The sequence below is a fragment of the Dicentrarchus labrax genome, unplaced genomic scaffold (genome assembly GCF_905237075.1).
Source record: "Dicentrarchus labrax unplaced genomic scaffold, dlabrax2021, whole genome shotgun sequence".
In the NCBI taxonomy this organism is placed as follows: Eukaryota; Metazoa; Chordata; class Actinopteri; family Moronidae; genus Dicentrarchus; species Dicentrarchus labrax.
This window is the reverse complement of record NW_026136710.1, coordinates 7,348,426-7,363,682: the sequence shown is the minus strand read 5'-3', so window position 1 is coordinate 7,363,682 and position 15,257 is coordinate 7,348,426. Positions and strand designations below refer to the sequence as shown.

Here is a 15,257-nt window from a genome sequence, read left to right as displayed (position 1 = left end):
AATTAGGCTCTTTCACTGTATGTTTGCAGCTTGTTCTGTAATGTGAGCTGTTCAAACTGAAGTCATTCAGACAAGCAGCCAAATAAAGCATCACACTGTGTCTGTAAGCACGCATTTGTGACCATTTAAGCTTAATTAGTAGAAGCTGAAGTACAGCTAGTGACGCTGTATGTACTCAAGTATTTCTCATGATAGATCTGTCCAAGGTGTGAGCAATAAAGGATTTAAAGAGTCAATGCCCAGCACTTCGACCATTAATTTTGGTGTGGGAAGGTTTCAGCCAATGTGAAAATTACCTTTACTCTTCCACATTTATCTGACTGATATAATTACTTTTCAGATTTCACATTTAAAAAATAACAATAATAATCACCATCATCATCATTTGTGTAGCAGAAGTAAATTTTTTGTTCTCCCCTGCCTCAATAATCATCTTATGGCCTTTCAGATTTATCTTGTGAGCCTTTTGTTGGAGCTCAACCCCTACATCTATTCCTACTTAATAGTCTACCTATTCTTCACTATCCCGTTGATTCAACTCGTGTAATGTGAGAAACTGTACTGTACTTGTTTTGCCTGAAAGAGGTATAAAACACTAAGATCACTTGAGTAAACTGGACTTGTAACTTTGTGTTCCTGGAACGAAAGCTGAGCTCAACATTGCAAGTGTGCATTAGAGCCGCAGTACAGGAGAAGTTTCCAGAAACAGTTTGGACTGGAAACAGAACATTTTCTGAGTATAGGTTGAGAACCACTGGAATAAAATATCTGTAAACTGTAAGTAGGTAAAACTAGCTCCACCTCAAAAAGCTATAGCTGTATTACCAGTGTTTACTTTTGAGTACATTTTGCCGATAATAGTTCTGTTTGAGTCCACCACCTGTTTCTACTCATGCTATCGCTCAGCTTCAGGCACACATCAATAATCCTATAAAATAATTACAGCTGATGAAGGGCAGGACGGGGGGGGGGGGGGGGGGGGGGGATTGGATGACATGCAGCAAAGGGCTACAGGTCGGATTCAAACCCATGCCCACTGCAGCAAGGACTTAGTGCACATGGGGTGCCAGCGCTACCAGGTGGGCTATCCAAGTCCCCCAGATCCTGCTTTCATCTTGATATCAAATCATAAAATCTGTAGGATAGCACATCTGGTTAGCTGGATGAAGAGCACGCTGCAGATGTTGAGTCAGCCTTATTCAATCAGCCTGAGTAACATGCAAAGGAGGAATGAAGTGCAATGGGATGTTACCTTTGAACCAGGATTAGAAGCTGTGCGGAGATCACTTGAAGGAATGAGATGAATTAGATGTTGAGTAAATGGACTGATTTTAATATTTTATACTGTTTGGAGAATACACTGCAGATTCACTTAATGGAAGTCTTTGCTTCCAAACATCCTTCCATTAAATATTAGTCATTGCAGGGAGATGTAAGAGATGGACTTTATGATGCAAATGAAGTGTAAGTGGTTTTTATGTGAAATCTTCTCGACTGAATGTGAGTTTTTCAGTCTCTTCCTAGAAACTAAACTTATACAATCTGTAGAGAGGCGCTGGCAGGCAGAGTGTAGAAAAGCCTTGAACCTCTCTTTCCTCTTTCTCTACATCACTGTAACTGTTTGCCATAGTCCTCCATTAAGCTTGTCAAACGTATTACATAATAGATGAAGGGTATATTTCCCATGTGGTTTTTGTGAAATCCATCCATCTAACTTAACCAAACAAAGCCCAATGGCAAAGAGCAGAGAGCAAAACACATCGGATGAGAAGTTTTGTGATTAGATTGTTCATGTGTCAACACATGTCTTCTTTGGGACTTTTAATGTACATTTTCTAACACAAAATGTCAATTTTCTTTGGTAAAAAGTAACAAAAATGTTCCAAGAAGACATACAAATGCAGAGACCAATACATTACAACATTATTTAACATGTGTATTATGAGTTTTAGTAATGCAAACATATTTACAGTGATCCAGGCTGTAATAGTGAAAGCTCAGACAGAGACAGACGGCAAGCCAGTGAACAGCTGAACACACAACAGTGCTGCTGACAGGTACACAGTGAGTGGATGAGGCATGTTTACGCACAGCAACACAACTGACTGGATACAACATATTCATTTTATTATAATAATAATATAAAGATAGAGAAAGACACAGTGTTTATTCTAATAAATCCCTCATCTTCCAAGCACGCCACTGACTGTGGACATAACTTTGATGTGTTGGAGTGAAGCTCCTACTAATCTCCTGATATGATACATAAAGTTTGCCTTCTTACTGCTGTTGGTGCGTGTCTTTCTTACCGTGGTTTGTGCTCGTTCACGGTCCCATCATCGTTCACAAATGTCTGGTTCACGTAACATTCACTGCACATTTTGGCCGGAGATCCGGCGCTGCCGTCGGACTGGAGAGCTGCGGTGGTCGGCGTTGAGTCCCCCTTGACAAAGTCTTCTTCCTGGGTTAATTGCATCGGAGGGTGATCTGCCCAAAAAGGAGTGGACACCCCGGAGAGAAAAGATGCGCTCTTTTAAAAAGCCCCGGTGATATCTCCCTGTGCGGATGCCCACCTTACCTATTCAGGTGCATCTTGGAGGTATGGAAGAGTTGTTTTTTTTGTCAGCCTGCGCAGAAAAGAAGCTGCGAGCAAAGTGACAACTGGCGAATTAACTCTTTAAATAGTCAAACTGAAAGATGCAAATGAAATCATTTGGGTGTCAAAAGAAAAAAAAACAGAGTGAAACGTGAGAGGGGAAAATAAAGTGTGAGATGCAGAGGACAGGTCTGCAGCAGTGAACATGACGGTGATGACAGCTTTCCTTGCCGAGGTATCTGTACACCTAATGACATAACTGTTGAATTATCACCCAACTCCTGATGAGGAGAGAGAGATTAGCACCATCTGTTGGAGGCTGTGGGTCTCTCAGCTTCTCTAGAATGAAAATATGGGAACATATTTGGACAAAATTTAAAGTATTTTAATCCTGATATGCAAGATAATGATGACAAAACACAAAAATGACATAGATGAAGCAATGTTGTGATATAAAGGGGGGGAAATGCATTATCAGCTTCTAAATGTAATAATTTATCACATGAACACTGGATTATATTTTACAAGTGTTCTTTCAAACGTTCTCAGATGCTTTATTTAATTTTTTTAATTCAGTTTTATTTGTATAACGCCAATTCATAACAATGTTATCTCAGGACACTTTTCAAATATTGCAGGTCTACACCTTACTTCTTATAAAATTATAAAATTTCCCACATGTAAAAGTAAATACAAAATGGTAAAAGTCCTGCATTCAAAATCCAAAAGTATTAGCAGCAACATGTACTTAAAGTGTCAAAAGTAAAAGCAAAGGTACTCATTCTGCAGAAAGATGGCCCAGCTTTGACATAAATTACATCAGTGGGTTAGTAATACTGATGTATCAGTGTGTAAGTCGCAATTTACTGTTGTAATCTTAATAATTTCACCTCTTTGGGCCCACAAGACTCCTTTAAATGAAACCATTTATAAAGTTTTAAGGGGAACTCACTCTTTGGTAGAAATGCTAACAAGTCACAGAGATCTGAAACGTGACAAAGGACCCCAACTACACACTGCATTTCTGTAAGAAGTCAAACACAAAAAGGTTGGGAACTATTGGTTTAGTCTTTATCAATGCTTGTATGTATCATCTGTTTTAAAATGTAAAATCTGAATCTGAAAAGCTCTCAATTAAAAGTAGTAATGTAGAAAGTACAATATTTCCCTGTGAAATGTGGTGAAGTAGAAGTAGAAGATAGCGTAACATAAAAATACTACATGTACCTTAAAACTGTACTTGTACAGTACTTGAGTAAATATAGGCGTTAGTTACCTTCTACAAATACTTTGCACAAGAAACTATTTTCAGCTTTATGTGCAGAATAAAACGATGTGATGAATACTAACAAATACAGAAATTACTATCTATACTATCTACTACTTTACTATCTACTTTCTATTAATTTGCCTATAACTCATATCTGATGTGTTATATTTTTGTCTTTGTGTTAAACAGGACAGCAGCCATTACATAGGTTGGAGATTTATTTATTAAAGTGTACTGTACCACGTGGAGTCCAACCTTTGTGTGATTACAAGACAGCAACATTAGACAACAAGATGATCACAAATAAAAAATAAATATATTTCAAAAGATCTTATCTACATAACAGAAATGTCCCCTTCTGAAGGATACATTGTCTCATTTTTATAAATCTCTCCAATATCTCTCGAAAAGGATAGTTCAAGCTTTTTAAAGCAGGGTTGTATCCATAGTCAACCCGACGGGAAACTGAAGCGTTTATATCTGATTTAGTCTGGTAGCGTTTCTAGAGAGCATAGTGGGATATAATGGCTTCAGTTTCCTGTCAAAAAGGGCAAAAACTTGAACTATGCCTTTAAAAACTGAATATATGAGAAGTTTTTCAAACACACAACTCCTTTTGTCTCTTCGGGAATGTCTTTATATCTGGCTTCCTCTAGGGAGCTAAAGGAGATTCTCATAAACACACTAATCCCAGACGTCACAGATAGATGATATGTGTGTATCAGGACAGCAGGGTGATAAGTAATACAATAGGTTGACGATGATAGGATGATTCATCGTTCAAGTATAATCTGAAAATCCCACATTCTGACACCACTTGGTGCCAGCTGTCACTGTTTCCCAGGTGTGTTGAGCTCAAGCAGCAGATCATCCCACCTTTCACACAGAGGAAACCCAGGAGGAGTCTCTTACTCTCTAACAGACAGCAGGGGGAAGGCACAAAGGGGCCGGCAGCATCACCGGGATTAACAGCCTTCTCTTGGGATAAGAGGTAATGCTTACGGTTCGTATTTCACTGCAATGCCAAAGACGATGATTGCAGCACAGCCTGATATTGGTAAATATTAGAGCTGGAATCAGAAGAAACTGGGTTTAGAAAAATGTTTTGTCTATGTAATCCTTCAGGAGAAGGCCACAAGCACTGAACTCATAAAAGCAGTGGTGGATTAAACACTGAGATCTTTTACTTAAGTAAACAAACTAATACCATAATGTATAACTACTCCATTACAAGAGTCATTGATTTAAGTCATTACAATCAAATGTACTCTATGGATTATATATATTATTATATTTTACAGGTAGTTTGGTTCAGTAGTTTGGTTCAGTGGTTCCAAACCTTGCGGTCCGGCCCCTACGAAGGGTCAAACAATAAATCTAAGGGGTTGTGAGATCATTTGTGGGCAAAAATAAGAAAAAATGAATTCTGTTACATTACTTTTCTATCAGGATTTTCTTAGCTATCTTTAATTCTTAGTGAAATATGGTGTAGTGTGATCTATTTGGGTTGTTTCAATTAAACTATCTGGAGATTTTAGAGGGGAAAAGTCCCACCAGCTCACATCTGAGACATTACAGTTGGTGAAAACTGGTTTATTCTTTAAAAAAACAGATTTTATAAGCTGAACGTGTGATCATTTAAAAGGTGTGATGTGGTCATTTCAAAAAGTAACTAGTAACTTCTACATCAAATAAAAGTGGTGCATTGAAAATTACAATATTTCCCTCTGATATGTAGTGGAGCAGAAGTATAAAATAGTATAATTTTTTTATACTCATGTGCACAGTACTGCAAAATTGTACTTAAGCAGAGTACTTGAGTAAAAAATCTTTATTTACTTTCCACCATAGCATAAAAAGCATGAGAAGAGAAGCCAAATTACTTTCACTACACTGCCAGAAGAAGAAATAAAATAAAATGTAAAAAAGATTGACTGACTGGATGTTATTTATTATTTATTTCTTTGTTTATTTGATGACGCAGACTGCAGCGAGTATTATGGAGACGTGGGAGAGGTGATATGATTCACAGGGGGTGACGGTGACTTGAGGTTGTTGAGTTTTAAGCTGGTGTGAGGTTTTGGATTGAGTCAGTCGCTCTCACTGAAGTGGGAAGTCTTTTTACTGCTGGAGAGAAGTCACATCTGTGAGATTATCCCACCAGGGGAGATGCAATATGAAGAAAAGTTTTCCCAGCGGATTAAAAGAAATAGTGTTGAATATGAATACGGTCATATAGGTTCATGTCATATTTATATAATTATTGTGTGTAATTAAACATTTATTCATTTAAAACCATCACGCAATATGCAAACCTCTGAAGAATGTGGTAAAAAAAAACTAAAATCCTGAGCTTTTGACAAGAAAATGGATCTGATGCAGTAGAAATACAATAATCTTTTCAGCCATGCTAGTAGGCACAACAACAACTATTGGGTGGATTGTCATATATCTCAACATGTAAAGACATTAATGCCAAGAGAATGAATCATAGTGACTTTGGTGACGCCCTGACTTTGCCTTTTGTGATTCAGAGTAAAATGTCTCAACTATTGGATGGATTGCCATGACATTTTGGATACATATGCAATCCCAGGTAGAATCACTTTAGCGATACCTTCATTTTTCATTTGGCATCAACATAAGGTCAATGCTTAATTTTGTCCAATACTTTGGTTTATGACTAAAGCCAGTGGAAGTACTGTGATCTTTTCCTTAAAGGCCCAGTATGTAATATTTGGGAGGATCTATTGTAAGAAATGTAATATAATATGCATGAGTATGTTTTCATTAGTGTATAAACACGTTAATATAAGAATCGTTATGTTTTTGTTACCTTAGAAGGAGCTGTTTTTATCTACAGACGGAAGTGTTGCATTTTTTGGGTGTTTTGCGGTAGTTTCTTCTTTGAACTTGGAAGGGGAGGGTGAACTGGGGAGTTGTGTTAGACGCCACTAAATCCTACACACTGGTCCTTTAAGTAAAAATAGCAACACCACAATGTAGAAATACTCTGTTACAGGTGAAAGTCTAATAATATTAGCACCAGAATATACCTCAAATACCAAACCTAAATGTTCTTATAAGCACTTTAATGTTGCAGCTGGTAAAGTTGGGGCTAATTATAATTGCTTTATACTGATGGGTAGCTTGTGAACCTCTTCACTTTTTTATTTGATGCCACAAAAACATCTAATTTCTGTTTTAAAAAACCTTCAAGGTGTATCTGACATTTTTCTTGAATCGCATTTGTAGGTCTAAATTTCGATACGACCCTTATGAAAAACAAAACAAACAAACACATCTGTGGTCCGACTGCATCCTCTTTAATTACAAAAATGTCACTGTATTTAGAAAACAAAAATATTTTTGAGACAAACAAATTCAATCAATGTCTGCAGGATGTGGAGAGCAGTGAGAAAGATATTGTATATGATGATGTGAATTTGTGCCTGGTTGGTGAACATCTAAGGGAATCTAGAAAGCCTCTAATTATTCCTTAAGTAAGTGCTTAAGGTAAACAGGTATTGACTTGTTATCAGAAGATGTGGAGACATATTGATGTCCACTGGTATCCATTTATATGGTGAATTACAATAATTAGTCATGGCTCTATGCTTGATGCTTTTGTGTGTGATACACCAGTGATCTAGTGTTGCATTACAAGAGAAAATCAAAGAAGAAAAAAAAAGAAAATTAAGAAATTAAGATATCTTAGCTTTTAGTCTCTATTATTAGTCAAGCTCCAAAACCACTGGATCCTACATTTCCCATAATGCAACAACGAAAGCCTGTTTAATTAGAAACTCTGTTTTCTATGCAAGTCTTACAAACTCCACACTGCCCGTTTGTAACACAGGTTTTCTGTAAAGAATAAATCAGTCTCAAACGGAAAATAACCCTGATGATATTATACAACTGTTTTCCCAGGCTGTGTAATGCTCCTTATGACAAAATTGTTGTATAAAACGTGCCACTTTAATGCACTACTAATAAAAACTGAGGAATTGTTGTCCCTTTACTCTTACATTTCTATACTTTACTTCCAAGAGTCTGCACAAAAGAATCATGTTTTTGAGTCAGTCATCTTAATTAGACTGAACAGTGTCCAAAAATGTTAAGGTATAATTATGTTTGCAAACTTTACCTTACATTTCACTTTTATTACTCCCCCGTAGTTAGAGGATACTCATATTTAAGTTACTAGACTTACTCACGAAGTCAAATAAAGAAAAATGAAGATGAAAATGAGCTGTTAAATGGTAATGTATTATGAGAAAAGCCTGATAAATATAATAATGTGCGTAAATTACCTAGCTCAGGCAAAGCAAGTAAATAAAATTACTTCTATGAGTTAATGTTGAACATTGTTACGTGTTTTTGACAAATGATGTTAAAAAAACTAAGAAAGTTTTAATCAACTGAACTATTTATCACCACATCCTGATTTGTTAGAACATGTAGAGAATGAGTTTATTATGACAGAGTACAATACGTTCAGTGAGATTATTTAGGCACTTACCCATTACTTAAACATTAACTAGAAACCCATGAAGTGTGTTTGAATCAGTCTGCTCCTTCTGTGCTGACTGTGGCCACAGCTGACACATAGTAAGGTCCCTCTCTGAGATAAGTCTTCAGACGGATGTAATGCTGGCTGCCCAGTATCTCTGCTGCTGTCGACGAACACACCAGTGACCCCACCAGTGCAAACTTGGCATCTTTGGCCTCCTTTGTCTGACCCGTTGAACGATCCAAAACAAACTCCATGAAACTGGGAGTGCTGATCATTAACTTCTGACCCCAAGGCTGAGTGGCAATGGCCTGGAAAACACACGTAGGGAGGATACAAATATTACCGGAGCAGCATTGATGGCATTATGAGACTAAGCAAAATTTCAGTATCACAGTGAGGAATTAATGGTAGTTAGAAACAGCTGATCACTCACAGTGAATATCCCCAGAGCCCCACAATGCAGCTCTGGGAACGGCTGAGTGCTAATGTTGCTAATCATATCCATGGGATGGTTAGACAAAAGGTGGAACCAGGACTCTGTCAGGGCCAAGAGGTCTTCTGTCTGCTGCTCTGGCTGCGAAAAAACATTACAGATTCATTAACTGATCAACTTTTTTTCCTTTATGAAGGTGGCATTATGTAACTGAATATTCCTTATGTGTGCACACATACCTGTAGAGTGAGAAGTTGTGATATGGCGTCCAAGCTGCGCACTCGGAGGTCTGTAGCTCCAGCGCTGGCAAGCTGGCTCATTCTTAACAACACAGATTTGAACTTTTCTCCTGAAGACACAAAGCGAATCGGTCACAAAAGATCAGCTATAAGTACAAGAAATATAAACATGCTGAGAGGAGCCGTTGCTCCTTTGGCTTTTATTAAATAAAACCTAGGACGGAAAAAAAGAAAAACAACAGGCAAACCTGTTTTCTGAAGGACCTGCTTCCCCTCCACAGAGGAGCCGAGTAATCCCAAAGTGTCCAGAGCCACGCCGATCATCACAGGGTCCGGGTCCAGAGCCATCTCAAACACCTTGTTCTGGAAGGCCGGGTAGGTTTCACAAACCTGCTGTGGGCTGTCCATAATGGCCAGATTTCCAAAGAACTTCACCAAACCTACAGGAGTAATATTTTCACTGTAAACAACTCAATAATGCAGCATTGAATTGCTGTAATAAATAAAAGAATACTCCACCTAAAGTAAACACAAGAAGACTGTTCAGGCTGTGTTTCTGTATTTTTCTTGGAGACATTTTCTAAAGAGACTCACCCGGAAGGTAGAGGGAGGAGAAAGGGTCGGTTTCTGCCCCTCTGATCATGTTGGAGATCTTATCCATTATACCCTGCTGGGCCAAATACTGCCTGCCATGCTGACTGTGGGCTAGAGTGGTCACCATCTCAGTGGCTGTAGCTCTGGCGAGAAAACAGACACAAATTTTCAGCATGAAAGAGGAAAAAAGACAGATATTAAAAGGGAGACTGTGCAAGCCAGGCAATTTAGCAACTCTCAATTTGCAGTAACTACATTATAATTTTCCACACAACTTCTCTGTATTTATGACTAATGATTAATCTTATTACCTGATCAATACATCATCTCCTGTCAGTTCTCCAAGCAGCTGAGAAATTAAGCTGCTGTTGGCACAGTAACCGAGGGAAATGGGAGACATAGACGAGATCTCGACCACCAGCTGCATGCGGCAAGAGAAAGTTTTATTAGGGAATCAGTATGAGAGCTGTTTCACGTGTGCTTAAGTATATGCATTACAAACACATGCATTCATTTCATGAGATATGTCACAGAGAACAAACTATAGAAGCAGGAACAATAGAGAGAATCTGTGTTTGGCAGCATTGGAGTGTGTGATTTAGTGCAATTTTCCAGCGGATTAGAGAGTCTGCTAGATGACTGCAAGATGATTTTATGAAAAGAAAAAAAACTATACACTGGGGGGGAAACAAACGTGGAGTTCAACTGTCATTCCACTGCCGCCATGTGCATGATTACAAGAGTCATCTGGAATGAATTAAAACTGTAATATAACTGAATCTAAGTGCCCATTTTCTGGCATGATTCCTTGTTGTGATTAATCATCTTTTCCACTGATTCCATCCAAATAAATGTTACTTAAAAACTGTATGTCACGAAAAAAAGGTTGCCGTTTTTGCAGCCACAAAGTAACCAAACACATTTGAACGTACCTCATATATTCTGTACCTGACAATGTCACTTGTGGCCATCACATCCTTCATCACTTTCAGCATGTCGCTCTGGAACAATTTGTCCAACCCGGGCTTGGAGTGACTCAGTTTAGACAAGGTCTGGATTGCCTAGGAAACAAAGAAGTTATTGCACCCGCTGTAGGCTCATTAAAAACCTTACACAGTGCTTCGGTCATCACCTGCTTTGCTACAGCCATCATCTCTTCTCCGATGCAGTGAATCACTGCTTGAAGAATGTCATGGTTGTTGAGGATTTCAGTGACAGCGTCGGGGTGCTCCACTATTCTGCCAATCTGACGAAGAACAAAAAACATAGGCAAGGTCAGTGGCTTAAAGGCTCTTTTGTTTTTTGTGTGTGTGTGTGTGTGTGTGTGCGTGCTGTGTGTACGAGTAGCCCACCTGTGTCAAAGCCAGTATCTTAACTGTTTGATTGGGATGGGTCAGACCCCCCTGCAGCTCCACTCTGTAGTTCTGGGCCAAGCATGTAGGGCTGAGGGCCATTAAGATGCGTTCAAGGATGTCCACACACAGCTCAACCTGCTCCCTGTGAACACAGCTCACATTAGGAACTTTAATAAACAATTCTACGGCTGCAACTAATTATTATTTTCTCAATCAATGGATGAATTAATTAATCGTTTGTTCTGTAAAATGTAAGAACATAATGAAAAATATAACAACCTGCTGAGCCCATGTTCTCATATTCAAATTGCTCGTTTTGTCAGACCACTAAATCCCAAAGCTATTCTCTTTTCTACCATATACAAAGAAAAACAGCACATATTTACATTTATAAGAGGTGGACTTACAGTGGAGTTGTGTGGAAAGGTAAAGAGTATTTGAACAGTGAGATGTGTTTACTGTTTAGCGCTGTACTCCTGCACACAGCACTTAAAATTAAGTAATATCCATGTAGTTTAAAGGCTAATTTGCAACACTCTCTGCTTGCACGGTACATAAAATAATATAGGGGAAATGTGTGTAAAAAAAAAAAAAAAGCACGGATATAAATGTAACACAGGGCTACACAATGAAAAGTGTGTTAATGTCCACACCTGCACTGCAGGCTGCAACAATCTGCATTGTAGCCTGTTATAAACTAACGTTAGCTTACCCCACCGGTATGTTAACTTACTGTTTAAATACGCTACTGTTAAAATACTGACAGCTAACTGACTCAGCAGTTCACACCCACCAGCACGATACCCAAGAGTGAACAAGGTGCATTGTACCAGACCAACCTTTGGTTTGAGTTTAACAAAGAGAATATCACATTTAAACGCTGCCCGCTCACTGAGTCTCTCAACGCGCTGACAGGTATCGATAATACGGCTGTTTTTAAACTCTGCAGCTCTTCAATTGGGTCTTCGACACCGGAGATTTCCTCCAGTAAGCTCTCAATGGATGCAGCCATGACTGTCAGTGTTTTGGGAAACTACCGACAAACCGAGTCTGCCTTCTTCTTCTTCTCCTCCTACTTCATACGTCATGGCGCGTTACCGCCACCTGGTGGGCAGACCTGGCTACTACATGATCGATACTTAATCACCAATAAAGTTGAGGAAATTGCTTTTAAACTCACTCAGAACCTATATCTAGCTAAAGACTTTAATGTTGTTTTTTTTATATATATATATTACCATTCTAGAATAAAAGGAGACCCAACTGGTTTAAAATCTAACTTTCAAAGGCAATATCAACATTATAATCAAGATAATATTGATATTGATGCAACTGAATGTCTTCTCCCACACATTGACTACAATGGTAACGACATTTGATGAAAATACACTTAAATACAACATTTCTGATACAATCTGTTTTGGCAATTGCTGTTTAGCTATAGACAGTTACTGGGAGTTTTACTTTAAAACACATTCCTTATCGTATAGAAATAACTAAATAATAGTAATAATAATAATACAATTTAATGTAATAATAATGTAATCATAAAGTTTGGGCAGTGTGTGCAGCTCTATCATGTGTAACGTACAGTGGCGTGCACAGACTTTTTGAAGGGTAGGGGCGGAAAGAAAAAAAGGGGCACATACAGCGCATCCTCACCACTGTAGAGGGCACTTTAACACACGTTTTTGTCTCCGAATAGGACACTTTAGCGAGTTTTGGCTCCCAAGAGGGCACTTTAGCTCGCGTTTTTCAACAATAATCCTGAACACATCAGGGATCACAGTCAAGCAGCAGCCCTTTGATGTTGACTATTAATTCTGACCACAAGGTGGCGCCAGATGATTCATCGTGATTGAAAGTTATTTAATGGGGGAAGCTGGGACTTTAGGAAGATACTAAACCTCCAAATGCTGTAGTACAATAGTCTGTTGGCAATGTCCAGGTAGAGAATAGAAATAAAAACATGTTTCTGCTGTGGGAAAAATCTAGCACAATATGAATACTTAATATTATTAATATAATTAGTAGGCAGGCTGATTAACTCACAAGGTCGTTGAATAAAATCAGTGATCAACAATACCCTGTGGCTCTTTTTTTTTTTTTTTTGCATCTCTCTGTTAAAATGTGTAAATTCAGATTTATTTTCCACCTCCGTGGCTGCAGTTTATTTTTATTGTGCAGTTATAATATTAATAAAAGTCAAACTTTCATTCTCTCCAAAAATAAGTTTAACATCCTACTTGTTGGTCAATTCTTTGACTGGAATGGTATGCTGTACAAGTAGTAAATATCAAATTCCCACAACACTTCCCATGGTCCCTTACTCACTCAGTAAAAATCATCTGATACCACTGTGAGAAGTTTATGCTTTTCAATAGAGCAAGAATAATAAAAGTGTCTCTTGAATGCTTTTTTGGTGTATTTGACTTTAAGATGGAAAATATTTCATAATAAATCTTTTAGTTTCACTTGCTGAATTCCACAAATGCAAATTCAATGACTCTAAACTCTTTCCTGCTTACTTTGTAAAAAATTAAAATAAATAAACAATGTGATATGGAATTTTGAGATAAGACAGGATAAAATGAAATTTATTGATTCCACACCAGCTAAAAACATTTGTTACAGCAGTTCAAGATACACAAAATTACAATAAATAAGAAAATACATAAATGAAATAGAAAAATACAAGACATAATAGAAATAAAAATAAGCATTATATTAAGACTACATACACCTTTTATATACTGATATTGTAAAATTCAGGAATTCATGAATTCTGAGATCAAAGCCAAAAATCTATAACTCTGAGATCAAAGGCAAAATTCTATAACTCTGAGATCAAAGGCAAAATTCTATAACTCTGAGATCAAAGGTAAAATTCAAGAATTCTTACATTTACCCTAGCAGAAACTTTTTTTTTTTTTTTAATACTTTGTTGGAAATAATAGCATGTAAAACAATTTTGTGGTTAAATCCTGAAACAAATCATTTTTGGCCATAAAAGGAAACATGTGATCATTTATTAACAAAAGTCATTGCATACTATTTTAGAAGTTACCTGGTTAACTGAGTAATCCTGCTTGGTTCACTACAACCCACCTAGTCTCTAGTTTTTGGAAGGTGTCTGACTGATCTACAAAACCAAAGCTTCCCAGCAATTTCCCATGATTAGTGGGCTATTTTACTTTATTTTGGGCAAAAATAAATGTGGGCACTTGCAATAAACTGAATTGTGGGTTTTTTTTTTTTTTTTTTTGCCGTAATGTGATTTGTATTATATTGTGTATTATATGTGCAATTATATTTATTTTTTACACTTAAAATAATCTGTGCAGTTATCTCTGGGCAATGTTCCTTTTACAATATCAGTATATAAAAGGTGTATATAGTCTAAATATAATGCTTATTTTTATTTCTATTATGTCTTGTATTTTTCTATTTCATTTCTTATTTAATGTGTATTTTCTTATTTATTGTAATTTTGTGTATCTTGAACTGCTGTAACAAATGTTTTTAGCTGGTGTGGAATCAATAAAGTTTATCTTATCCTGTCTTATCTCAAAATTCCATATCACATTGTTTATTTTTTATAAATCTGAGAGTGACTGACACACATTGCTCAAAATTTACATCCTCACACCTTTGGGACCACAAAGTTTATCTCATTTCCAATCTCAATGAGAGCAGACACAGGCTTGCATGTCTGCAGCACAAAGCAAACCAGGTAGTAATAACAGCCGAAAACACTCCTCAAATACCGTCTCACACATATCATAGATGGTGAATTAACAGTTAGTTCAGCAACTCTGTCCAAGTTCAGTCTGAGTCCCTATTTTGCCTGTGATCTCAGAATTCTTGAATTTTGCCTTTGATCTCAGTATAAAGGGCTAGAATTTGATGAGCCTTTTGATCTCAGAATTATAGCTTTTTGCATTGGATCTCACCTTGTTTTGCCCTTCCTGATCTAAAGAAGCCCACAGACCACATTGCTCATATTGACTGTCAGTATACTTGACTTTTGCTCGTTCTCATCTCAGAGTTCTGGAACTTTGAGATTAAAGTCTCAGAATTCTCTAATTTTGCCTGTGATCCCAGAGTCATAGAATTTTATTCCTTTTATCTACTAGATATTATAGAATGTTGGACTTTGACCCAGAGATAACTGACACACATTATTTTACAGTGTAAAAAATAAATATTGAATTTTACATATGATACAAAGAATAATACAAATCACATTGGCTT

At 37.3% G+C, this 15,257-nt stretch overlaps 2 protein-coding genes across 4 annotated transcripts in view; both read right to left on the bottom strand.

Annotated features, from left to right (window-relative positions):
- LOC127370751 (potassium channel subfamily T member 2-like) overlaps window positions 1-2,832 on the bottom strand; it is a 32,485-nt gene extending 29,653 nt beyond the window's left edge. For all 3 annotated transcript variants that reach the window (XM_051413102.1, XM_051413104.1, XM_051413105.1), the window contains exon 1: window positions 2,310-2,832. In XM_051413102.1, coding sequence (XP_051269062.1) covers window positions 2,310-2,476 — 167 coding nt within the window. In that variant the 5' untranslated portion in view covers window positions 2,477-2,832. The remainder of the gene's footprint in view (window positions 1-2,309) is intronic.
- A 4,339-nt stretch (window positions 2,833-7,171) lies between these two features.
- Window positions 7,172-12,050, bottom strand: psmd5 (proteasome 26S subunit, non-ATPase 5). The gene is made up of 10 exons (XM_051412967.1): window positions 11,843-12,050; window positions 11,001-11,145; window positions 10,781-10,894; window positions 10,581-10,709; window positions 9,960-10,069; window positions 9,649-9,791; window positions 9,303-9,494; window positions 9,055-9,164; window positions 8,816-8,956; window positions 7,172-8,690 (listed from the first exon to the last, which is right to left on the bottom strand). Exons 1-10 carry the CDS (start codon window positions 12,013-12,015, stop codon window positions 8,433-8,435), a joined length of 1,515 nt encoding a protein of 504 aa, XP_051268927.1. The 5' UTR covers window positions 12,016-12,050; the 3' UTR covers window positions 7,172-8,432.
- Between the last annotated feature and the right edge of the window lie 3,207 nt (window positions 12,051-15,257).

What these genes read in the sequence shown, in the direction of transcription:
- psmd5 (XM_051412967.1), bottom strand. Translation starts at nt 12,015, where the DNA reads ATGGCTGCATCCATTGAGAGCTTACTGGAGGAAATCTCCGGTGTCGAA. An exon ending in TGATGGCTGTAGCAAAGCAG is followed by an intron (nt 10,710 to 10,780) that starts GTGATGACCGAA and finishes TTTGTTTCCTAG; the next exon opens with GCAATCCAGACCTTGTCTAA. An exon ending in CTCCTCCCTCTACCTTCCGG is followed by an intron (nt 9,495 to 9,648) that starts GTGAGTCTCTTT and finishes TTACTCCTGTAG; the next exon opens with GTTTGGTGAAGTTCTTTGGA.